General features: G+C 39.9%; 2 protein-coding genes across 2 annotated transcripts; both read left to right on the top strand.

Annotated features, from left to right (window-relative positions):
* The first annotated feature begins 254 nt into the window (after positions 1-254).
* LOC145449172 (uncharacterized) lies at positions 255-11,710 on the top strand. The gene is made up of 15 exons (XM_080327642.1): positions 255-464; positions 1,732-1,912; positions 2,243-2,399; positions 2,459-2,619; positions 2,955-3,080; positions 3,147-3,231; positions 3,297-3,400; positions 3,472-3,591; positions 5,457-5,582; positions 5,651-5,787; positions 7,627-7,852; positions 8,755-8,945; positions 9,009-9,147; positions 9,205-9,286; positions 10,217-11,710. The coding sequence occupies exons 1-15, from the start codon at positions 384-386 to the stop codon at positions 10,401-10,403; spliced, it is 2,103 nt and encodes a 700-aa protein (XP_080183768.1). The 5' UTR covers positions 255-383; the 3' UTR covers positions 10,404-11,710.
* A 2,948-nt stretch (positions 11,711-14,658) lies between these two features.
* On the top strand, positions 14,659-18,546 carry LOC145449171 (uncharacterized). The gene is made up of 14 exons (XM_080327641.1): positions 14,659-14,816; positions 14,877-15,045; positions 15,105-15,261; positions 15,328-15,488; positions 15,556-15,766; positions 15,832-15,935; positions 16,054-16,182; positions 16,247-16,384; positions 16,447-16,577; positions 17,017-17,239; positions 17,302-17,489; positions 17,550-17,673; positions 17,910-17,991; positions 18,124-18,546. The coding sequence occupies exons 1-14, from the start codon at positions 14,724-14,726 to the stop codon at positions 18,284-18,286; spliced, it is 2,073 nt and encodes a 690-aa protein (XP_080183767.1). The 5' UTR covers positions 14,659-14,723; the 3' UTR covers positions 18,287-18,546.
* The last annotated feature ends 7,337 nt before the right edge of the window (positions 18,547-25,883 follow it).

Below are 25,883 nucleotides of genomic sequence, written 5' to 3'. Positions count from 1 at the left end.
ACCCCGCCTTACTTATCTTCGAAACCACTATGCATACTTGTGACTTCCGACTCAACGGGTATTAGACGTCATAAAAGAATTGTTATCAATTGTCGTTACGCTTCATAGGCTATACTATAAGTGGTATCGCTAACAATCATGACGCGAAAAGAAAAAAAGCGGAGTGATAATAATCAGTGCAGGAAATACATTCCCACGTCGGCTGTATATAATTACGTCGCCTATTCTGAAAAGTTAGTGGGATAAAAAGTTGACATCGAGAGACGACACCGGATAGCACATATATTCTACAGTTGAATCATATTGTAAGGAAGCTATTGCAAGAAAACAGAACATCAGGGTTTTACGAGAAGGAGTTCGTACGGGAGCTGGAAACTGGAAAGATGCTTCTTCAGATAGGAACAATGCTTGTCATGTTTTCCCTCACTGCGGCAGCACACGGAAGACGAAAAAGAAATATAGAGGTACGATAACGTCAAAATACGCGTAAGGATAACTGGAATGCGCCGCCAAGGATAACACATGCAATGACATTTCAAAAATTTGTTGAAGAGTTCGGCGTGTCGCTGCAAACCTATCATTAACGCATTTAATCAGATTACTGAACCAAAAAGTTGAACCTGCAGGCGATATTTCATAAATCATGATGCGGAATACCACATCAGGAGCCCAAAAACTCACACATGTTTGAACTATTATGAACATTAACATGAACATTGAGCATGAAGCACGTTAGCATGGTTAGCAACTCCTGTGGTTCTTGAAGTTTTCTACCAAACCTGACGCCACCAATGATAATCTCCTCCATAAAACAAACTATTCTACGGATTGAAAGCAGGCGTTCGAAGAATGTCAGTCATAGCTTGGTCGCACATCCGCATATTTCGCAAGAGATGTACGATTTCAGAGCAATTTATAAGTGGATACTTGGTTTGTTGGATTTAATCTGTCTGTAAGTCCAACATTTTATCGCTCCCACCACGTATATACCACTTGATGTGTTCATAAGACACATGCTGCTGTGGAATTTTATTCTTCAAGTAATAAACCAAGAAAATATGTCCTCGGATATTCCAAATCATGGACATTGGCCTCGCCTTCAAACAGGAAAATATATACGTTTTAACCCAAACATCAGCTTCCATGAAAGGTATGCTAACTTCACTTTCCCTTGCTTTCTGTTTTAAAGAGATTCACTTTCTGTGAATTCAAAAACAACAACATATCGCCACAATAGTCCGGATATAAATGAGTAACCGGAAATCTTATTTAGGAAAAGTGATATTTCTCCAGTTGTAATATAAGTTTCGATATTACAGTTGCAAATTTGCGAAATGTCTCAGTATACGTGAAAGTTTTCCAAACAAACAGCGAGAAAGAAAACTGGACGGGATTGAATGTTATGGCGACATACTTTTCAATGTCGAACATTCGCCGCAGTTGCGTTGACTACGAGTCTGTCTCGCAAGTTTCGTTTTAAGTCGTGTTTATATTGTATACTATAGCATATAAGGGGTCCGGAATTCTTCTGATGCTAAAGTGTCCAAAACTGTCCATCCCTTGCACTTACTCGAAGAGTACGAAACTACGTAAGACTCCGACTTATGATGATGCAATCGGTTCTGATGCCATCGATTCACGGGAGAATACAGAACTAAAATACCGGTGTCTTGACCTAATTTCTCGATGCCAATGCCGTCAATGAGCGATCGTTTCCATTCCTTCGCACAGGAAGTCGCCGAAATGGCCAAATACTTCTCACAATATTCGCAATTGCACGATGCGATGGATGGTGTGGTCAGGACGGGATATTCATCGGCTGACGGCCGACACCGCGTCGAATTCGACAGGTCTCCCGCTTTCGTGGAGAGAATACTCGAGATGGAAAGCCAAACTGGATTGAGCGAAACAGGTGCGCGAGTGTAGCGTTTGTGTTTCTGAAGTAAGACCCGGCATAGCATAACGCTTTTGACTAAAAAATTCGACGCTTTCATCACTCGTCAATCATAATTATTATTTATAATGATAAATATTATATATTCATGTCCGTAACTTATACATGCATTATACAAACAACCAGACTTACAGTGTTGAAAAATCAGCTTAGCTTATGGAAGGCCGAATGATGCCATAAATTTCTGCTGTTGCGATAATAGTGCCTAACAGCTTGAAGTTCAATTCTCACTGTGACGGCGTACGTTGTGAATCGATCGGTATGATTCTATACATCTCAACACTTCAGGTAGAATTTCGAAAGAGTTGTTGAGAGAAGCGAAAAAGCCGCGCTGCGGTGTCAGTGACGCCCCCAGAGAATCTGACGAAGTGGGGGCCTACGTGGTGAAGTCCATGTGGGACTCAAAGTACAACGCGGAAAAGAGAATTTATCCCTTAAGCTTTTCGTAAGACTGTCCCGTTGAAATTGTCAAAACAGCCTAACTCAAAGATTTGTCTCCCAAAGAATTGTAGACACTGGGAAGCTGCCTTCGTACATGAAGTGGGGCGATATAGAGGAAGGACTGCTCTCCGCGATGTGCTTATGGGAAAGTAACTCCAATATCAGATTCAAAGATATCGGAACGAACAAATTCGAAGCGGACTTGACCTTTCGTTTTGCTCGTGGTGCGTATATGCGATAGAAAACGGAACAATTTTGATAGCCCTGGAATTTGACTGCAACATTTGGATTTTGGCCGAAAATTCGGGATTAAGGAGAAAAAGTTGAATGTTTAATTATATAGTGTGCGTCATGAAGCCTGCGCAATGCGCATACACACTGCACAGTGTATAGTTCCAATTATAACCTTTGCTCTCGCACTCTTGACCTATATTATAGCCTACACATTTCCATATGTTCATATCGGTATCAATCAAGTCGGATTGATAATAATTTAAAGCCAGCTCTCGTAAATTATAACCCGACTTCCCATTCCAAAACAATGCACTTGCGCGAACAGGTCAGCACGGCGATTGGTATTCATTCGACGGATCCGGTGGAACTCTGGCGCACGCCTTTTACCCGGAAAGCGGTCGCTTACATTTCGACTTGGAAGAAAGCTGGTATTTGTCAAGAAAGGGCGCTGGTTCGTGTCACAAATCCGACAACCATGTCGTTACGATATGGCAATAAATATTTTGCGTCTTGACAGTCGATCTCCGTAAAAAGGATTTATTCACGGTGGCCGCACATGAACTCGGCCACAGCATTGGCCTCATGCATTCGGAAAGTCGAGGGTGTGTAATGTGTATACATAGAATTTACAGCAAGTGTCATCTTTTACGACAATTTCTTCACGCAGAGCGCTGATGGCTCCTATATACAAGTACGCCGGCACGCTGCAAGAATACAAACTGCCGCAAGACGACATCGACGGCGTTGTAAACATATACGGATCCAGAATTGGTAAATTGATTTACGCTGTGGGTTCATAAATCGTGTCGAAGCGCTGATCAGTCTTTTACAATCGCATGCAGAAGCGCAACCAGCCGAAGAGCCCGGTACCGCGTGCTATAATTTAAAAGTGATTTACGGCGTGTCATCGGATAACCTAGTTTCCGACAGTGTACCGAAACGGCCCAGGCGACGCAAGCGAGGTATAGACATTTTGCTTTTCATTTAATGCATTGGATACAATTCCAGCAGTTGTAATGTTTCGGTCAGTAGCTTACATGACGCCGGTTCATCGCGCAGCATATCGTCAAAAGTCATGAATGAGTCAGTTATTCGTTTCTCAATACAATCCACATTCATCCTGTGTAGTATCATTTCCTTCGGCGCTTACGCACTGTATATGGTATTCAGCATATCGTGGTTGGCATTTCTACTCAAGTAGAAGTTAAAGTAATGGCGTGAATCTCCACTCAAGTACAAGCCGAAGTAGCAATTTGCGAAACAAGCCCATGTCCAAACTATTCCGAACGGAAGTAGAACATGAAATGTATGAAAGTATTTATGTAAGTAGTTTGAAAAAGTAGATTTAGTCGTCGGGTCGCCCACTTCTAGCAGTGAATCGACTTTCTAAATTTCATAATCTATCTTCGCGACTGAAGAAAATGACTAATGACTAGGGCGATTTTTTTAACCTATAAACGGAAGATTTTGACCGAAAAATAAAATTTTGACAGTTTTTTTAAAAGACTTAACTTTGACAAAGTTTTGCTCTCATGTATGTAAACTAGGCGTTTTAGCACTTGATGTTGAAATTGTAGTACTTATCATCATTTCTGGTTGGAACTGTCTGTCCTTACGAAGTAGTTTAGCCTGAAAAAACTTCTTGACTTGAAAACTGACAAATTTTTACATTAATAAACTTCATTTTATTGAAATTTGGACCTATAAATTCCAGTAGTTACATTACACATTATGGTGGAACGGGGCCTACGATAAGTTATCGTAGGCCCCGGGTGGAAATAATTAAAATTTGTTGCAGTACAACGAAAGATACTTTCCTACATTGTCGGGTAGAATGTGTCTATTATTACTATGTAGCTTTTCAAGAATGGAGAAAGAACGTTTAACAGCAGCAGTTGTTGGCTGGCAACACTGAAATTGTGCATACACTGCTGGTGACACACCGTGTTGCTTCATTCTGACAATGTTGTCTATATCACAATTTTTCATCATGCGCTTCTTGATATGAGAACCAATGCCCACGCAGTCTTGTTTCCGTTAGGATGTTGCGGTACGTTGAGCATAACCCCATGTCAACCTATTTGTTTCATTTGACAGTTAATGATTCACAATGTGTAGCCAATGGGTCCGTCTACAACGGTCGGCCTATAAAGTAGGCTACAAGATGTAAAACGTCAAATGATAAGTTCACCGACAATGCAAACATCTACGATACAAACGAAATGCAGGTTGCAAAAAATTTTGACTTCGTAAAAAATTTTGACTAGTTTTTGACATAACGCTACAATTTTGACAAGATTTTGACTTGCTTTGACTTGTCAAAAAAATCGCCCTACTAATGATAGTTACAATCCTCGAAAATGTATGACAATGTCACTCACAAATCTACTGTATACTTTTCAAAATCCGATATTTAAATAGAATGTATAGTTTGGCCTAAAAACTGTCCCAGTAGAAGTGATATTAGTCCATAAACATAACCACTTGTGGGTGATGTAAAACCTACATAAGTCCGTAGAAATATTGTGATACTAACGCCCGCTGGTATTCAGGGGCGTGAGCAGACTGAAAACTGGTTAGGGGGTACAATGGCTTGACTCTACAGATTTGTTGCGACGTTGCGAACATGAAGGAACTATATGTCGGAGTAAAAATTGATGGGTATCATTGGGACCTTTCCCAATAACGTTGTTACTTGTTACTATCCAAAAGAAACACAAAATTTTACTAAGCTACGCAGTATACAGCATCTTCTCTCCCTTTAGCTATACGCCAACGATGGTATTGATATAAAAGTCATTCATATGTACGCAATACAATCGCACAGGTTGTCGCGACGATTCGCGCTACAGGCGATACTGTCCGCGATGGTTGAGCGCAGGCTTCTGCGACCACCCTCAACACGGAAAGACTCTGAGGCGACGATGCAAGAAGACGTGCGGCTTCTGCCCCGGTAAGTCCGCATTCACGATTATAAATGCCCTGTGGATCTATTCAAGACGTCGATTTTTCGCTGTGCAGTGAAGCCGCTGCCTCGAAGACCGCGCAAGAACGAAGACGCGTCGTCGATATCGCATTCCGTTTGCGGGCTAACGAAATTCGACTCGGTGACAGTCTCATTGGACTCAGGAAATTTCCTCAACATGTTGTATTTCAAGGTTTGTTTGTTTGAGGTATTCATGGTGTTTGCCGACTACTATGGTCATTTACACCAAGCCAATTTCTTCATTTTTATTCCGTAACTGCCGACTTGTAGCACGGCCAACTTCTAGGCTTCGATAAGACACCGCTCACACGGTTGGTATGGTATTTCACGGTATACCGCCCGCTTTGTAATTGTAACACCATTTGCCAATGGTCCGTTCAGTCCCTCGATGAAATGCAACTTTCAAGAGCAAGTTTTTAAAATGACACTCGCGTGTCGTTTCATGACATAGAGGCGACAGTATGTCTACTGGTGCGGTCAAAGTATTGTTGGTACTCAAGTACAAGCGCGCTCTCTGCTCTTTGTGTTTATATGAGGTGACTACTAAATTATCGCCTTACTACCGTAAGCATCGAATTTTGCGAGTTGACGAACTATATCGCTTCGAAGTATCAAAAGTTATACACAAATATTTTTCCAATAGCTTGCCTCCTGTGTTTGATGACTTTTTAATACCTGCTAAAAATGTCCACTCCCATTACACGAGATCCTCATCAAAGGGAAATATCTACTTGCCCCCACCCAATAGCAACCTAACCAAGAGATCTGTCGACTACTCAGGACCTATCATCAGGAATGAATTACCACAACATATCCGTGAATTGCCTTGTAATAAATAAATAAAAAGACCTACTTAATCACCTCTTGTCGTTTTATTAACACTGTTGTCCTACCTCGCCCAGACATTGCTTCATTGATCATTTGCTATACGATCTTTTACTTTTTCTTTTTTCTTTTCCTAAACTAACATATTTTACAGCCAGACTGTATAGATTCAAGTGTACCTGTGCGATGCAGGTGTGATCAGACTATAGCAGACCTTTATGGTCGTATATCGATCATTCCTATCTGATACCGAATACTGTGCAATTGTGCAGTGCATGCATATTTTCTGTATCACCATCAGTGCCGTCTGTTTTTTTTATGTATTTTGGTTGGATGAAAACAAAGACTCTTCCTCTCTCTCTCTCTCTCCTCTCTCTCTAAATTCCAATATGTGTCTTCCCTAAACGCAAAACAACTACGCAAAATGACTATACGCAAAACGACACTACGGGTGCAATCATCAAATATCTATTTTAGATACATTGACGCATGGGCTATTTAACGCGGTTTTTATGACAACTCAAGTCATAGAACAGGTGCAAACTTATTTTAACCTACTTAATACTTTTCAATATCCGATTTGTAAAAAGTAAGTATAGTTATGTGCCTTCAGACTGTTCAAATAGAAGTGGACGTAGACTAAAAACATAACGACTCAAGTATGTGGTCCAAGTAGGCAAAATGCGCTTGAGTACTTCTAAAAAGTAAAGTACTACATTACTGACTGGATTTCTAACAGCAGCCTTGACTCAGAGATGAGCGGATTTCGAATTTCTATATCCTAATCCAATCCAAATCCGAAACTTCAAATCCTAATCCAAATCCATAACTTTTGTATATTCAAATCCATGTTCAATCCTAATCCATCCGATTCTTACTTAAAATTCAGAAAAAATGATAATTTACACAAGGAAGCAATTGGAAATTTTTCTTTCATAGCCAACGAACCTCTTGATTTAAGATAACTTAGCATAGGGCTGCACCTCTCGTGTTCATTGGCACCGAGTGTACCATAGTGTAGTGTAGCATAAGTACATTAATAATTGACCTGAAAAAAATCTGACGCCATTCGCTCCGTGACACATCAATCACGCTGGAAATCGATAAATCCAAATCCTAATCCATGCTCATCTCTGGGCCTTGTATACCTGTATATTATATTAATTATTAAATTATATTAATCCAGGACGAATATTACTTCGAAAGCTCGATTGTGTCCGACGGCGAACCCGCCCCGATGCCAAACATGCTTCAGTCCACTGAGGATATAGGCTCGAAGATACCGTGGCACACCGATCCGAAAAGCATCAAAGTTGGAAGCTTCAAGTTGCAGAATCCTGACATGTTCTCGATGACTAAAAGCGTGGATGCCGTGGCGCTGACGAAGAGTCGATATATTGTTTTTGAAAAAGGTCAGAAAGGCAAATCGGTTGGAGAAATGGAATTAGAAATTTCCAAAGTGCGGCCAGTATATATCAAAATAGAAGATAGAATAGTAACATTTATGGTGCTTATGTAGAGGTTTGAGTTAAGCTCCCCGTAAGAGCAGGGGAATAATATAAGGGGTGGAAGTAGGGCAAGTTTTTGTTGCAGTTAAATCCGCGGAAAGTTGCATTTATTTATTTAATTTTGACAAAAGTTGCAAAAGTTGTAGTAAAAGACCACATTTTGCTCGGTTGACTAAAAAAAAGTCAATTCACCGGCTCAGCTCCCGAAATACCGGTACTTCGGTGATGATTTACTGTGTTTCAGTCGAATTTGGCCGTGCATTTCACCAAAACCGAAAATACTTTCATGAAAAATCGAAAAAGCTGCAAAATGTTGCAAAGAGTTGCATGAAAAAAAGGGACAAAAGTTGCAAAAAGTTGCACTATAAGATTCCTTCAAACAGCTTAAAACAGTATTCTACATATCTTACGAGTATTTAGGAAGCTGCCGGAAGCTGTAAAAAAAAGTTGCAGAAGTTGCAAAAACTTGCCCTATTTATCACTTTTTCTCATAAGCATGAGCGCAGTTTCTAATCAAGGGGAACTGCAAAGAGTGTTACAAACCGATATAAATATATATATAGAAGACTAATCTGTGATGCACCCATTTCCAAGTGCGACATGACACCGACTTCTTTTAACAATTCCGATATTTCCAAAACATGCCGCGATAATTCGTTCACCAAATTAGCAATGATCCGTTTCGAGGCCCAGCATAACGACCCGCAGCTATATCCCAATTTTTCGTTTCCGATGCTGCTAATCTCGTCCCAATGCATCTTGATTTCTCTCGGCTGATTTTTAATTCTATGAACTGATCTCTTCAGACACTGGGATCATCCACCAATATAGCTTGGGTACACCTACAGTTTTATATCTGTCAAATTCCACAATCCAAGCCATGTACGAATCGTACCCTCATTACAATGTTGACGCTGTCTACGTGGAATACAACGTCGGTGCAGAAAGGGACACGGTCCACTCTCTCTTTCAGCACGACCTAATGTGGCAATTCAAGGTATCATTGGATTTTTTGATTCATTTGTATAACCTGTGCATTACCGTCAAATTTCTCTCGTAGGAAGTTGCCCCCGCGAATATCTCAGAAGAAGAACAAAGCATACTGCAACTTGAACCCATTGCACTCAAGCAGGGAGTGCCTATAAGCCAATGGCACGGAGTTTCGGCTTGCGGAATAGATTCTATTTTTAAATACAAAGGTGAGATTGATTTAAGTGCAATTATTTACAGTTTGCTTGAGAATCTGTTCGTCGCAGGAATTCCATATTTCCTGAAGGGGACGATATTCTGGCCCGCCTTGGACAGCGAGCCGATGATACCGAAGGATCTGTCATACAAGTACGTTCCGTTTTCGATCATAATAGGAGGGCACATAGATCGTAATAAATAGAGTAAAATTCAACTCGTAACAACTCAAGATCTGTTGATTTGAGAGAAGCTCAAAATACTAGGGATGAATTGGAATGAAAGAATAAACCATAGAAGTTTGAAAAATAAAATGCGGTCGAACTGTAACGTAGCAATGCCAAAACATTGACGTCGGACTTATCTGCCGGCGTATTCTCAAAGAATAACATGCCAATTCGACTGTGGCTCGTTACGTATACTTTTATCCAGGCTATGTATTTATTCCGCATGGTGGCAGGAACAAGTAGATTCACATCCACAAATGAGAGTGTAAAAGTTCAGAGCCGATTACAGAGCTCATATTTCTTTGTAGGTCTATTATCCCCTGTCGTGTATGATGTCAGTTTTGTAGGTAGCTACTGTTCTAACCTTTTTGTAGAAATGAAGCTGTCTTTAATAGTGATGTTAATTAATGCAAAACCAATGATAAGCCAATGATATCAAAGTAAGCGCTTACAGAATCTAGTTGCCATACGTATCAATCAGAATGGTAATAGAGGAACACGCTAAATTGCAACAGAGCTGGCGTCTTGTAGCTTACAAAAATATAGTCATGTCACTCTAAAATACAACGTGAGGAGTTAACCAATTTCCTTCATAGATGATGAAGATGATATCAAGCAACCGCCAATTTTCGACCACTCCAGAATGTGCCATCATGAAACGTACTTGCAAATAGGACATATGAGATGCGGTCCTCATTTACCTTTCGATTATATCCGTAGATATAACCGTATATCCAAGACGTTAGCTTCCCAGTGCCCATATATTGAATTCCTTGCCTTATCCTCCGAAACTCCGCTACACACATATTTCCCCCCGGTATAGAGTATTCGTAAAATTTTGTTACACCTCTTGCAGCTTTTTACGATGCTGGGAAGAAGAGCCTTTGCTTGGTCCTGACCCCCCAAACTGCGGAGCCACATTCGGATCTCAAACAGCGGGTGAAATCGAAGACGGAAGCACAAATTCGTCGGCTTTTACGAGTTATTCAATGACTGCTCTTCTGTTGTCGTGGGCTCTCGCCTCGTGGACACAGCTTATTTGAAGACCTACTGTCCATTCAAAATATTTATCTCTGTGTACCTATCATTGTGAAAGGGATTACAAACTTCCCAGCGTTTGCTGTTCATACCCTACAAGGGAAGCAAGGCGCGCTTTGGGATGATGCACCGTGATTTCGTACTGTTGTAGAGTCACAGATTATTTCTCCCGCAAACCTCAAAATTGTTACAATGCCTTCGCATATTATGTATGTTTGAATTTTGTATTAATATAATTCCTGTTTTGTCGGAAAAAATCGGCACGGTTATGAATGATGTGGACGGGTGGGTATCAACAATGTATTTTTATAGGGGCGCCAAAAAGCATTGAGGAATGCTGAATTCCAATAAATATTCAGGGATTATATAGGCAATAAAAGGAGAAAATCGTTTTAGTTTTATACCTTCTGTATATTTGCTTGATTAAGCGAAAAACACGTAACACAAGATAGATGTAATTGTTGTTACATCATCGTAACTAAGGGATTTATAAGACGAAGCCCCCGATGACTTCAATAATAATGATTCAATATGATATGATGGTTCATGAAACAGTCCTATGACACGCCAGTTCTACGCTTCGTAGACTTCCGGATTATACGTGAAATATCGCATACACGAGTGTGATGGACGAATATGTCAACTGATATAATATTCCGTTTGAGTTATGACTCTTGTGACGCAAATAAAATGAGTGTTAACAAAATTAGGAGCATAACAGTCTGAATGCTCAGACCAGGAGAATCGTCCAATGTAGCCGGTATTTACCATTGCCGTTGTGGGATACACCTACATTTGCCGAAATTGGTGTTATCGTAAACAAGAAAAATTACCCATATCGGGTTTTAACTGGTGAGTTTCTATCATCATATCACATCATCGCCATATAGCGAAATTATAGCTTGTAGAAACACAATTCATATACACTTATCCGTAATCTGACACACTGTTTTTGTTATTTTTCTCTCATATATTGTAGAGGCATAATCGCCACTTTTAATACTATTCTACAGAGGTATAGCGAAGTTAGCTGTGACTATTCCGGTTCAGACTCATGAAAATCTCGATTTTCAGTTAATCAGCATTAAGTTACTCAAAATAAGGTGTAGCTTATATGTATACACACGAATTCTTTCATATTCTTCAATTCATTCCCAACCGTGCGTGGCGTGAATGCGTGATTTACGCATTGGAATCGACGCACGCGTAATTGCGTCATTTAGATAAGAGTCTGCGACGCATTATCTTAGGGTGCATATCTGCATTATGTTATGGTTTCGATCCTCCGTCATTGTGACCCTTGTTTCGATGACAGATTTGTGCTGATGCGTGAAACCGAAACACGAAGACTAGAGTATAGTAGTAGTAATAAGTTTAAGAAGTATAGATTCACAAAAATGCCATTTTTGTCAATACTATAGTTCAAGTCATGTGTGCACTGTGTGCACGACGGGACTGTATTCGCTGATGTGACTCAAGTGAACGTATAAGCGGAGGCAACGCTGTAAATTTGCATCCAACTACAAGTAGGCCTACCCCAAAACTCTAGTATTCGCTAGCGCAATCATAAAGTGGAAGGTTTCACAGATTACTATCACATAGCACTGTTCAATTCCGATCGAAAATCTGTTTGAATTGCACAATGCACATGTACAATGTACATTTATCTCTTCTGGTGAACTCAGAGCTGGCCGAATCAGTAAAGTCCGAATTCCTGACACAAAGGAAGTATTACTGTGGTAATCAACCGTGACGATTTGCGATGTAGAACAACCAATGAATATATAGATTTGTATAAGTGCGCGTTTTGCTGCTATACCAGCTCACTGTGCAATGTTCAAGTGTTCATGTAATAGTATATATCACAAATCCGCGTAGCTATAGCAAAATTATAAGACAAAATATTCGGGTGCTCTGTCTAATCAAAAATATAACCCAACTCATTTATCTTGTCTGGATTGAGGTATATTCAGAGCTTAACTCATAAATCTTAGTAATTATTAGATAAGCCGTAATTCATCTTGATGTATGATTCAAAACTGAATGACTCCACCTTGCAACTTAGTACGGGCGTTCTTACTTTTTATTGACATCACTGATACCCTCGACCTCAAATTGAACTCATAAAATATAATTGCATGGACCTATTGAACATAATGTAGAATCCAGAGTTGTCAACTAAATGTAGAACCCATAACGCGGTGGATCGGGGACTTTTTTGTTTCGAAATATATGCCGACAGGGATAAATACCCGTATATGAGCAGTAATTTGATCAATGTCATTTGACATGATTCGTGAACACAATCGTCACTATATACGACTAAATGTATTTATATCTTGCCTACTTTTGACAACCGTTGTATTTTTAGATCCATATACATAAATCATGCCGAAAAGTAAATAGTCTGCAGGGTATTAATCAAGACTAATAATGTTAGGTCAGTTGTAACTTTTTGACTCACTACCCCTTGAACCCTCACTATCTGAAAAGACAAAATCACACGGGACTGAGATTGTTGTTTTGGGTGTAACTATCCCCAGCAGTTCATACGGACACCCTAATCGTGAATCGACCGCGGAAAAAATTTTCTCGGGGATAATCTGCGGATAAATCAGTCTAAATGCGGTACTCGGACACCGAAATAGTGCGTTCAAATGAGCTGTGACACTTTTCGTTATTTCTCCTATAGCGACACAGTCACGCACGGTAGCTGTTACTCGTTTTTTGCGTGATTTGACATTCGTTTCGTCACCGCGTTGGTACTTTTATATTCGCATTGTAATACTTTTCTTTCCTGACCCGTAACGGTCGTGAATCTGAAGCCCCGGGATCTGTCATCAATAAATTCGTTTTGCGCTGCACGTAGTACGTCATTCCGTCTCGGCGTATTTGCGATTGATTTTATTTGCAGACAGTCATGTATTGAGAGCGGTTACTTCATCGGCGTCCGTATAAGAAATATGTCTTGAGCAGTGTGTACAATCACATAATAAATATGTTATTAAATTCCGTTAATATAGCATGTTCACAAAACCCCACGTGGACACGAAATATCGCACACAAAGGTCTCAATAAAAACATAGGTGTTGTCAATTACTACAAATAGCGATGTTGCAATACAGTACCTTGCAAACGGTGCACTTGCATATGTCTAACTAAACAAAGAACTTTCAGGAATACAATCACACTGAAACAACTACACATTGTGCATATCATCCAATTTAAGATCCAAGATTGATAAGCATATTCAGCTGTGCTACAGTTATAAGTTAAGCGCAGGTTAGGTAAGGGTATTGACCCCCTACTTCTAATGTTTCCATCAAATGTGCTGTCGCCCTATGGCAGCTGCAAAAACGGTGTTACATCAGACTTGCGCTAGGAAATGGAATTAGTGGAAAACAAATTAACATAAAGACACTTAGAGGTGTATTAGTGTTGACCGCGGCAGACGCGGTTCTGAATCATCGGCATCACCAACTATTTTATAGTTCTTTGTTGGAAGGCTATAAAATTACATCACACATACCAGTGATACCACAGAGAGCCGGCTTAAAAGTATTCTATTTGAGCACGACTGTGACAAACATTCTATATTGAATCTCCATCACGCCGGAAAGAACGCAGATTCGGCATTTATTAGCAGAATTCGCGATGATTCGGGACACGGAAAACGATGTTTTTGTCTTGACCTCTGGTCAATGTCACTTCGATTATACGCAAGGGTTGATGAAGTGACGCAGTGTGACAATATAGCTCACCATTCCCTAATAAAATAACAACTCTTTTCATGCGTGCAAATGTCCGGTTATGCGTGCTTTAGATATCAGTAACTAACTACGCGTATACGCCGAAACAGGTTGGGGAATGGCAATGCACTCTTTTCGATAGTAATCATTTTGAATATTCTTTGAAATGAGTTGAACTGAGACATTCAGAACGCCAGCTAGTGTAAAATCGATATCCTCCTATCGATCCATTATACCGCAATGTGTCTTGAACTTCGCATCTTACTGATTATTTCATCCACATAGATGTCGCTGGTGTCTCAGCAGAATTACCTTCCACACTTGAAGTTCTTGAATATAATCTCTCGTATCGTAGAATTATACGATCTCTTGCTAATGAAGGACAATCCGCTTCTCGGTAACTCTCTCCTTTTCAAGTTGTTTACCGCGGAGTAGAGACGCGCCGAAACACAAAAAAATGACGACAACAAATCAATATGAGAAACGTCTGGAGAGCTTGCATATATATAAAGACCGGCGACTCTACCGACATTCAGACGTTTACTTATTCGACATTAATTAGAATTTAGGCAAAGCATGGAATATATCTTGAGAATTTTGCTGATCATCGAAGCGGCTCTGGTGTGCTATTCTACACCGACCATATCAACAGAGAATCCTGATGCGGAGGTACTAAATTATAAACATGGAATTTCTGTGACAGGCAGTTGAGAATATGTGTTTTCACAGAGAGCATTGAAATATTTCAACGCATATACTGCGGGATTTTCCAACGTCGCCAACGCCGCGGCTGGTGTAGGGACGAACGGCGTTGATGACATCGAGCTTAACAACGACAATCCCCTTTTTAAAGAAATGCTCGTGAACTTTCAGGATATGGCCAACCTCGAACCTACCGGTAGGTACAAAATTCACGCCTTTGCCAGGATTGATAACTAAACAAGAAAACGAATTAAGGCACGGTTGACAAAGAAACGTTGGAAAAAATGGAAGAATCTAGATGTGGAGTTCAAGATCCTCAGTCCGACCCCAACGCGCCTGGGCGTTACGAGGTCCAGAGTAGATGGTGGTCGAAAAAAAATCAAAAAACCGGGCTGTATGTGATGACTTACAAGTACGCATGACAGATTCACATTAGAAGATGTTTTCCATTGTACTACGATGGCGCTTTATTCCACAGATTTTCCAAAAGAGACACCCCAAAGGACGTGAAATTCTACAGTCTCCGAAAAGCAGTCGCCTTGGCGATGTGCTCTTGGGAGCTCATCTCTAACGTACGTTTTCGGCACATCTCAAATAACGCTAAGCGAAATGCCGACGTTGTGATTTCCTACGAGAAACGTGAGTATACATCACGAAGGCCGTGGTAACAATTGCGGATTTATAATCCCAATTATATCACGTATAGGAAACCATGGGGACGGGTATTCTTTCGACGGCAGAGGAGGGACACTGGGACACGCGTTCTATCCCGAAGACGGGCGGGTACATCTTGACCTTGACGAGTTGTGGTATCTCGCGACGCCTAAGAAGGAAGATCGAAGAAAGAAAGACATTTATACCGCTGCCTTGCACGAGTTTGGGCATACCATCGGCTTGTTACATTCCAAAGATAGAGGGTATGTACTAAGGACAGCTATATATAAACTTGATAAGGTATTTAGTATTGCCTCATTGCTTCCAGAGCTCTCATGGCACCGTTTTACCGATACCGTGGTACATTTGGAACTTTTGATATGCCAAATGATGAGATAGCTGGAGTCGAGGACATGTACGGCAAAAGAATAAGTAAGTTATAAAATATATAATCATATAAACGGCAGTTTTACGTATAAACATTTGCGTCAACGTAATAATAAATATTTTCTTCCGTCTCTAATAATAATGACTTGTCGCTTGATGACAGATTCCCATCCGCTCGACGAACGATTCAGTGCTTGCAGAGAAGCGAAGAGAAAATACAAAGTCAATATCACCCGTACCGCTGTAGAACCAACAGAAGAAACCGAGACAGCCGTACTGGAAACATTAGAGCGTAAGGATGCATTTACCGGATCCGGGTTTAAACATTTGTTATCAATCACCGTTGTTATATACAGCCGAAAAGCCGTGCGAAGACGATCCATTCCACGCGAAAACTCACTGTCCGGCGTGGAAAGCGAGAAAACTTTGTCAAGTCGATATTTTCGCGGAGACTATGCACAGAAGATGTAAAAAGACATGCGGCTTTTGTCCAGGTTGATAACACCGCCCTTGTGCTACATCGTACATTGAGTAACACATGATTTATGCATCACAGCAAGAAAAAGGGCCGATAAATTTACGAGCGCCGATGACCTCGGCGTTGCCACGATTTGCGATATAAATTCTTTCGATTCCATCATGACAACATATGATCAAGAAGACGGATTTTCTGCGTTGGTATTCAAGGTAATGAATGCATCTTATACTTAACACGGTGACAATCCCAACGGACTAAATAATTGCGATTAACCGAGATAACGCGATACAATAAAGTACTGTCTCGAATAAGTAAGGTCGTTTTGATCCCGAAAGTGTAAACATATGTATAGGAGTGAACGTGCTGTGTGTGATTTGTTACAAATTAATTTTTGCTGCAAAATTGTCAGTCTGTCATATTTATTTATGTTTTTACAAGGGAATAATCTCTGATTTACGGCTCGAGTCATTCGTCATAAGTTATACAGGGTTATCTAGCTACCCATCAATTAGACAGTATAGCAGTATTGTTGTAATTGAGATGCCATTTGATTGATAAATTTTTATATCCTCCCACACCAATCAATATTCTGTTCTCAAATGTACGCGTGCATTCGCATTATTTAAAGAAAAAACTTTGTTTTAACAGGAAGACTATTACTTCAAACTGGAAGTCGCGCTATTAAAGGAAAAATACCAGACACACAGTCTGCTAAACAGTACTGAAGAGATTTCAGGCGTCTACAGATTTGACACGAACCCGCGAACGATCATTCCTGGACTATTCAAGATAAAAACGCCAAATTTCCTCTACAAAACGTCCAAAGCCGACGCGTCCGTTATGGTCGGAGATCGATATTTCACGTTCGAAGGTACGGCACGGACATCATAAGCCTTTTGATACAAAAATACCAATGTATCGGCCAATTTTCAGGAGATCAGATGCATATTTATAAAAAAGAAATAGGAGGGGTTATGAATTTCGACACGACGTACATCGTATCGGAAATATTCTCCGGATTCGACGCCCTCAAAGTTGATGCTGCGCACGCCGAAGTCAATCAAGAGGAAGACACAGTTACATTCACCCTTTTCTCTGGATGTGAAATGTGGCAGTATAAGGTACATATACAAAATTCGCCGGCTACACGTGGCTTCTTATACAATTCGTGAATTTTTAAGGAGTATCGAGATAAAGGTCGCGGAAACCTTTTATTCTCGCCAGTTCATGACAAGTCAGGAGTCAACATAGTTGAATGGAAAGGTGTCGCAGCATGTTATGTTGACTCCGTCTTCGAGTACAGAGGTCAGTACAACTTTTCAATTCTATATAGGCACAGCAGTGCGCAGATTTGCGACAACGGGGTTGAAGTGCTAGCAAGCAATCGTGCCATCTCAATCATTGAATATATTAATGTGAAATTCCCTGTGAGATCACAATGCCGTATCTTATGGGTAATTAGTTAACTTTATGCTACTTCAAGTTAAGCTGTTCCAATTCTATTGCGTGCAATGTATATTGAATTATAAACTGTTTTGCAGGCGTTCCATACTTTCTGAAGGGCAACACGTTTTGGCCGGCCACAATATCAGAACCAGAAGTGACAAGAGACATAACCTACAAGTAAGTAACTTGCTCTATTATTTTCTCGGATACACCTCCCATAGAATATATTACTCTTCTAAAATCGTTCAAACCTTATAAATATATATTTTAACATATATATATAACATATATTTTATATTATGCTTTCAGCTTTTTCCGATGCTGGGAAAATGAGCCTCTGAATATTGATATTCCAAGTAAAGGCGACTTGAAGTCAGGCGAAAACGGGGTCACAGGACAGCACGTAGCTTCAACGTTTTCAATTCTTTTCGTAATCGCTATTAATCAATTGATAACGAAAATATTGTTATAATTTGTTTTATGTACGCCACACAATATTTATATTATTACTGTCGAGCGCATTTTCTTTATTCTTTATTATTTATTGAAGATTTACTTATTTTATACTAAAGATCTACATTTTTTATCATTTTGATATTGCGTTATTTTTTACCTTGTTAAGGAATTTCTCTTATATTCGAGCAAGTGCGTATTATATGGTGCCTTCAATGTACCGAACCTTAAAACTTCACTGGATACTCAATAAAAGGGTTGCATACCGTTTTGGAATAACAGTGAGTGACTCTTTACTGCTGGGCTATGGAGAGCTTTTTCGTTGCAGTTACGAATTTCCAGCCAGTGCAAACTCTTGCCTGTATGGTAGCGTTTCGAATCCAGACATTGAGAATATAGACATACAAGCCCGAATGTTTGACATTAATTATATATTTACACTTGAAATATCGTGAGGTCGCAATTTTCGGTCGTGTAATATAAACTAAATTTGAGTTCAAGCAAGGTATGCTACCGGAAAGTCCTGATAACTATAAACCCACCACTGCTGTGCGGTTAAGAGATGAAGAACAGATAGGAGCAGGTAGGTTTAGTTCCACCGCTACGAGCTAATCGCAGTCTGCCCCCGAGGCATGTTCAACTAATGCATACATCGTTCTGATTAGGATGGACTAAATCTGTTATTAATGCCATCAGTACCAGGAATGAGATATTGATATGTGTTACATATTGTAGAATCATTTTCATATTACGATAGCCATCAGCAATGTATATAGTTGTACGTACAGCCCGCAATATGATGTATTTTAAGGTTAATTTCACCTCAATTTATAGCAGATTCGTTCATACATGGTTTACGAGATGACGTGTGACACAATTTTTCTGCAACACCGTGCCAGTAGATAATAAGCCGATGGACTGGAGAGATTTTGCGAATGGTGACCTTATCTTTTATAAAGCACTTTGGGGATATAGGTATATATTCTAGTATACAGCAATAGGAATCACACCATTTCTATCCACGAACCCTTAAATCCTCTCTATAGTTGCAGGAACAGCATTGGCGTTGATACAACAGCTACCAGGGATATCTAGATATTAGGGATGGTGTGAACGTGAGGTTCACGTTCGCGTTCTGTGTGTGAACCTCGGAAATTTAGAGGTTCGCGTTCACAACAGAACCTTGATAGGTTCTGCACTGTGAACCTTTTTCATATATTACAATTTTCACTTCATTATAACATATTTGGTTGAAAATTATTGCATTTCAACTGCGGGCCACTCTATGCATGGCGCTGGCAGCATTAAAAATCAACACTAAACGAGCATGCGCCTTGACAATCTCAAAAGTTTTACTTGCTTTGTTACAAAAGTTTGCTCGAAATATCCATCTTTCCGTTTATGAATATATAGTGACTCTCTGCTATGAGTTTGACCCGCAATCACACAACATCACGAGCGAAATACATAGTCAGCGAATGATGCTTATTCAACCAATCGATGAGATTGATATCGTTTTCTGATGCAAAAAAATCAAGCAGGCGTACGGGGTCAATCTTGACTTCATATCTTTACTGCATTATTAAAACCAAATCCTTGCGATTGAGGTGTTGTTAATGGGGTAATATCGGTAGCAAGTATAGAAACCCGTTTTACATTCAGCTTAATATCAATGTAGCGATACTCAGACGCCGAATACATTGTCCGGTCTGGCCTAGAACGTTAAGGCGTAAGCTTATGTTCCCTGGTAAGTCCTCATCGAAATTGTTGGCAAAGCGATGGAAGATATTGATTTTATAGGAGTAGCCTATCATATCCTTTGATTGCCTCAGTTGATACATTTAGCGACGTTTAAAACGCCAACATTTACTTCGGCATTGTGGAATGATGTGGCTCGAGTCGTCGCTAGGTGTCGTGTACATTAATATAGGCTATCACTTCATTGAAAGATAGGGTTGGAATTAGCAATATGACGTCACGTGACGTCATGAGGTTCACGTTCGTGTTCACACAGAACCTTGCAAAAAGGTTCGCGTTCACACGAACCTGAACCTTTCAGAGGTTCACACCATCCCTACTAGATATCCCTGAACAGCTACAATGCAAATCAGCGTAGGAATTCAAAATGTCTGGTCTTCATTGGCCGCTTAATGTGTATGTACCGTTAGCGTTACCGTTAGTGATTCGTTCAATATTTTGGGACGTAGCAGGTGTAATTACGTGGTTTGACAAACTGCTCCGTTGCACACATATGGTTAATCCAAGAAAACAAAATTATTCCACCATTACAAAACCGAGATGTCCATGATAAGTATCGCCGTGATGCATATATGGCCGTACCCGTAATAAAAGCCGTTTACAAGTCTCTTATCGCGACATGCGAACAAGTATATGCAAGGTAATTGTGAGTAAACCCAACTGCAGTGGCACAAGTTTTATGTAGGCCAATTGGTTCGGCGAGAATCGAAAACATCGTTAAGAGAGCAGAAAATGATCACACAGGTTGGTCACGGTGATTTTCTAAATCAATTACATTGACCCTGTACGTGCCGACGGGTCCTCGGATATTACAAGGACACAATCTCGCAACGACCATATCCACCGTCAACTTTATGCTCGACCTCCGAACTATTTATCATGCTGTTGAAATGGTTATGAGAAAACACATATCTCCGTTTGTCAATGTTCCAATTTCAATAAATAGATACCCATTACCCATGTTCAGTTAAGAACTTTTCGATGCAGAGTCGAAATGGTTACTAAAATGATGTATATCATCAGTTATGGGTGCATCCCAGTTAATCACGTCTACTGTAACTGGAAAACGTTGCTGTGTAACGGGTGAATAACTGCAGTCATACGTGCCGAGGTTTTCCCTGCACATGTTTCGTTGCCTAGTTTAAGAAATGTACAGTTTCCGGATGATTGTTTTTATTTCTTTTACATTATATTCGTGTTAGTGACGTGTTAGCATCAAGACCGGTGAAGCAGGCTTACATAAATGTAGCAGTCTACAACAGACTTCAATCAGCTAAAGCTACTGTTACATGCTGGATATTAAACTAAAGTCTCTTGTAATTCCCCGAATCTGAGTGAGTTCAGGTCAAATCAGAATTGAAATAGAACCATAATGAGCTTACACGAATACCCCACGATGTATCCCTAACGCAATTCGCATTGCTTATGTCACATAATTTGTGTACCAAGATTCCACATATAGAGCTTGACAGCTATGCACCAAACATACAAAATTAAATTATATAATCTGAAGATTGAATTCAGCCATTTGCGATTGAAGTCCAAAAGCAATTTGGCTCCAAATGTCGATAAGTATCCATTATAGCGTAACTCAGTGAGAGTTAACGACCTAGTGTAGTCAATAATGTCAATAAATACTATGCTGGCGAAAACCACTGAAATTGTACTATTCTGTCTGTATTCATTATCATAACATGCGAATATTAACAGCAATATTATTACGATCAATCGGATAAGGAGCGATCGGTTTCATACCATAAACCTGATACTTTTTTAAAAACTTGCAATACCAGAGGAAAATCCTGAAAAAATGGTAAATTTTTACCCCTTCGTGGTCGGTTGACTAAAAAAAAAGTCAACTTTCCAGCTCAATTCCCGAAATACAATTTTTCTTTCGCATTGTCCGTTGGTTGACTAAAAAAGGTTAACTTTCCGGCTCAGCTCCCGATATAGCAGCCGGAGCGTTACTTCAGTGCTGATTTACTGTATCTCAGTCGAATTTTACCCTATATTTAACCACAATTCTCAAAAAAGCGGACATTTGGGCGTCCTCCGATGACACTTTCAAAAAAGAGGACGTATGGTAACCATACCATAAACGAGATTGCATTCAACACATTTAACTGTTACGAGAGGCACAGTTTCAGTTAATATACAATTGGACGTCTTTTTAGCGTAATACTATCAAGCAGTAGAATTGGGTCTGCAAATAATCTCAAAGATCACGGTTTGCAATTTATATCACAAATAAGAACGCGACTATAGATTCTCTCATAACCAAATGCTCCTCCCACTCGTCTCTACATGATTGCATGTAGTCGATCTCATTTTGCCACAAGTAATCGAATCCTCGGAGAGAAACAACCGAATGAATTTACCTACGAATAAAGCTCGAATAAGCATTGTACATTTCCGAATTTGAAGCCACGTTGTAACAAACCATAAGTCCGTGAAACCTCTCGCGGGTCACATGAATGACTTGGCGGGCCTTGAGTTTGACACTGTTGAGCAAGACGGTAATATGACCATTAGTTAAAGAAAGAAAGTTAATTTCTTAGAAACTGTCTTCAACTTTGACTGAACAAGTCGGCACGGTTCCGTCCCGACAAGCTACTAAATCGATTGCATAGATTCTGCTGATTGTTGGGAAATCGTAGGAGTGTGTTTATCGCCGATCTCGATTTTGATCAACTTATAGTTGGTAGCACCGAATTGATACGCTAAGCCGAAGTTTAAATTACGCACACGTAGTAGCTAGTACGTACGCAAGCTGGTGCGTTTATCTGTGCTATGAATATAAATACGATGTTTTGGCGATAAGTCGCATTGATACCAGCCGTTATTACCTTATTCGAATTGTATATCTACAAGATTTGTGACCGCATTCGCTTTCGTCGCCCGACTCTCCGCTGTTTATGTTACGCATTTCATAAAACGCTGTGAAGTGCGACGCACAGACCATATGCGTCAAGCGTTTTCCTCTTTGCGTTACTTCAATAGCAGACAGATACAATCGATTACCAACGCCCATGAATTGTGTATACAGTAATTTACTCTGCGTGATTTCTCGTTTTCTCTGGCGCTATAATCGAATCAAAAGATGGACGATAATTGTGACTTAACTGCGGATGTTTTGCAATCGCGATACACGAGTAGAAAATGTATGAAGTATCCTATATAGCGTTGCATTTAAAACAAAAATCAATTTGAAACAAACATGTTTAAAACAATAAGGCCCTTGTTTAAGACATGTTTTTCTTTTTTTTAAGCCACACGTCACGAATATTCAATTGTGATGTAATAGGGGATTGACATTGACAATTGAATATATAGGGTAAAGATAGCTCCTTTGACGAAAAATCTTCTACTATAGCTGTTGAACCGACTATTTTGAGGGTTCCAACCATCCATGTCGTATACATCGGCTATATCGGGTGGTAATTGTCCGAAGGCCCATACAACATGTTTTTTGGAAAGTATTTGCGAAATTATGGCATGATTTTACAACTTACAAAAACCCGATATTGTTTTTTAGAGGGCCTATGTTTAGAACACTGTTTAAATCATGTTTCAAACAAAGTGTTTTAAACAACCATTTGTTTTAAATGAAACCCTAATCCTATAAAAGTAAGATTAGTGTATTGAAGTACAAGCAGTTCGCAATAGCAGAAAAATTTCGTAGCCTAATGACGTTGTATAATTATGAGTGGGCGGCTCCCTGGTCTTGTGAATAGAATAACTTTCGTATTAATCTCATGCTTACGGCCGAGTTACAGGATAACGTGCGATTAAATCAACGAGGCAGCAGTGGTTTCGTAGGTGGCCACGCGGTAACCGTCATTACTGCCATGTTTTCCGGGCTGTGCAGACACGATCGATACACGAGACAATAACACCGTAAACATAGCTCGCCGCTATACAATTCCAACAAACCGTCTAAATTTAGTGGCTCCATGCATCCGCATTCAGCAGTGTGAAGTGAGTTTATCTGCTTATAGGCAACCTTTATGCACTATTTGAGACACACATATATTTTACCATACTACCTGGTATTTGCTTCTGAACAAGGTAACCAATAGATTACTATATTGACCCCAGGTTAGTCCATTAACGATTATAATAATCAAATGGTCAGATCATTCTCACGCTTATCGTGCACACTTTTACACTCATTTTAGACGGGTAAAAATGTATGTAACGTACAGAGCTGAGTTGAACTCTGTTCGCATTTGTATATTAAAAAGGCAAGTTGGGTTGATGAAACCCATAGGTGGGTTCACGAATACCGCACCAATATTTGTAGGGTCTTACGGGTTACGGCGCAGTTACGGCCCTGACCGCACAATTTGCACGTTTTTGACGCGTTGTAGGAATTTTAATGATCTATAACCGAAATTTAAGAATGAATTACGGCAGAGCGAAAATCAATTGCGGTGAATGAAAAATAAATTAGTACTACAGGCCAATACCATTTGTGCGGTGTCGCCTACCTAGCTACCTACTCCCGCCGCTATTGAAAACATCACTAAAGAACAAACGCTAATATAATATTCGAATCTACCGAGTATTTTTGAAAGGCAGAGTGCAGGATTCAATTCACGATTTGATTGAAAGTATATAAGTCCATACCCATAAAACAGCAGTACCAACTAGAAATAGCAAATTACGCAATTATGTCCACGTGCAAAGAGGTATTCGATGTCAGTAGCCTGCTGGTTGCTGGTTGTTCTCGGATTAAATCAACATTTCTCGAATCCCGAGACACAAGTATTTCACATGAATAAATTCGGTATGAGCAATTTTATTTGCAAAACATTGAAATTTTACACATCAAAAAATAAACGCAGCGCAACAGCAAAATTGCATAAAGCAATAAACTTCCCTTCGCGTTTTGCCTTGCAAAGAAGAAATAGCCCATGGGCTTGAGCCTTGCTCGATGTTCTTATCGGCTCAAAGGAGCGACATTTTGTATTCCTTGTTATGTGGCTTGGCCTTGTTTTAAACAGATGACTGTTATTGGCGTGTCATGCAAAGGGATATGAAACGAACGCTGAACGGTATGCGCTTCTACTGAAACAAAGATGGCTGGTACCGAGAAATCGATGCTGTGACATTATTTCGCCTCGATTGCGCCGTGCGGTTTTAGTGGTATTCGCGTAAGCGAATATAATACTTATAAATATAAAATCGCTTCCGTTCTGGAGCTGTAAATCAAATATATATCACCAGTGTTTCCATGCCTAAATCGATATCCTGAGTCGTTTTCGTATAGATCCGTACCCGATCTGAGTCCAGTCAATATCCACAAATCCAGTTATTCAACTCAAGTCCATATCCAAAACTACTTCTGGTCGGTTGAGGGTTGAATCTCGGTTTATGCATATCTGCGAACGGAACAAACAGTTGAACATGAGGCATTTCAGTGGAAGATGTTTCCCATACATCTGGAGTAGAGCTTTATTTCGTGAAAATTCACCATTCTGTGCATATCGTCCTCGACTTCGGCATTGGTAGTTATGACCGAAGTTCACGAAATCATACGGAGTTGTGTCATGAATAAAAATGGCGAAAATAGGGGAGGGTATATGCAAGTAGTATGACGTGACAAAGTAACGTGAATATAAGTCGGGTATATAACACGATACCAAAATTTCACTGGTTTTCTTATAAGCTCTATAAATATATCATTTCTGATATCGATCATTGTTAAATTACCTCATACTTAACGATCAAGTTTACATGTGCAATATCTATTAATCGAATTATGATGATAATGAATCTATTACAACTGAGATTATGGTTCTATAATTTCTTCGCATGTTTACATTCCGGGTATTCACCGTTCATAATTCCGATGT

This window comes from Botryllus schlosseri, chromosome 10 (assembly GCF_051294905.1).
Source record: "Botryllus schlosseri isolate E-star chromosome 10, Bs_hap1, whole genome shotgun sequence".
NCBI classification, from domain to species: domain Eukaryota; kingdom Metazoa; phylum Chordata; class Ascidiacea; order Stolidobranchia; family Styelidae; genus Botryllus; species Botryllus schlosseri.
The sequence above is the reverse complement of the archived record's forward strand: the minus strand, read 5'-3'. Positions and strand labels throughout refer to the sequence as shown.

Excerpts from the sequence above, each read along its gene's own strand:
- LOC145449172 (XM_080327642.1), top strand. The coding sequence starts at position 384 with ATGCTTCTTCAGATAGGAACAATGCTTGTCATGTTTTCCCTCACTGCG. Across the intron at positions 3,401-3,471 it reads CATATACGGATCCAGAATTG|AAGCGCAACCAGCCGAAGAG; the intron begins GTAAATTGATTT and ends AATCGCATGCAG. Across the intron at positions 3,592-5,456 it reads GCCCAGGCGACGCAAGCGAG|GTTGTCGCGACGATTCGCGC; the intron begins GTATAGACATTT and ends ACAATCGCACAG.
- LOC145449171 (XM_080327641.1), top strand. The coding sequence starts at position 14,724 with ATGGAATATATCTTGAGAATTTTGCTGATCATCGAAGCGGCTCTGGTG. Across the intron at positions 15,767-15,831 it reads TTACATTCCAAAGATAGAGG|AGCTCTCATGGCACCGTTTT; the intron begins GTATGTACTAAG and ends CATTGCTTCCAG. Across the intron at positions 17,674-17,909 it reads CTCCGTCTTCGAGTACAGAG|GCGTTCCATACTTTCTGAAG; the intron begins GTCAGTACAACT and ends ACTGTTTTGCAG.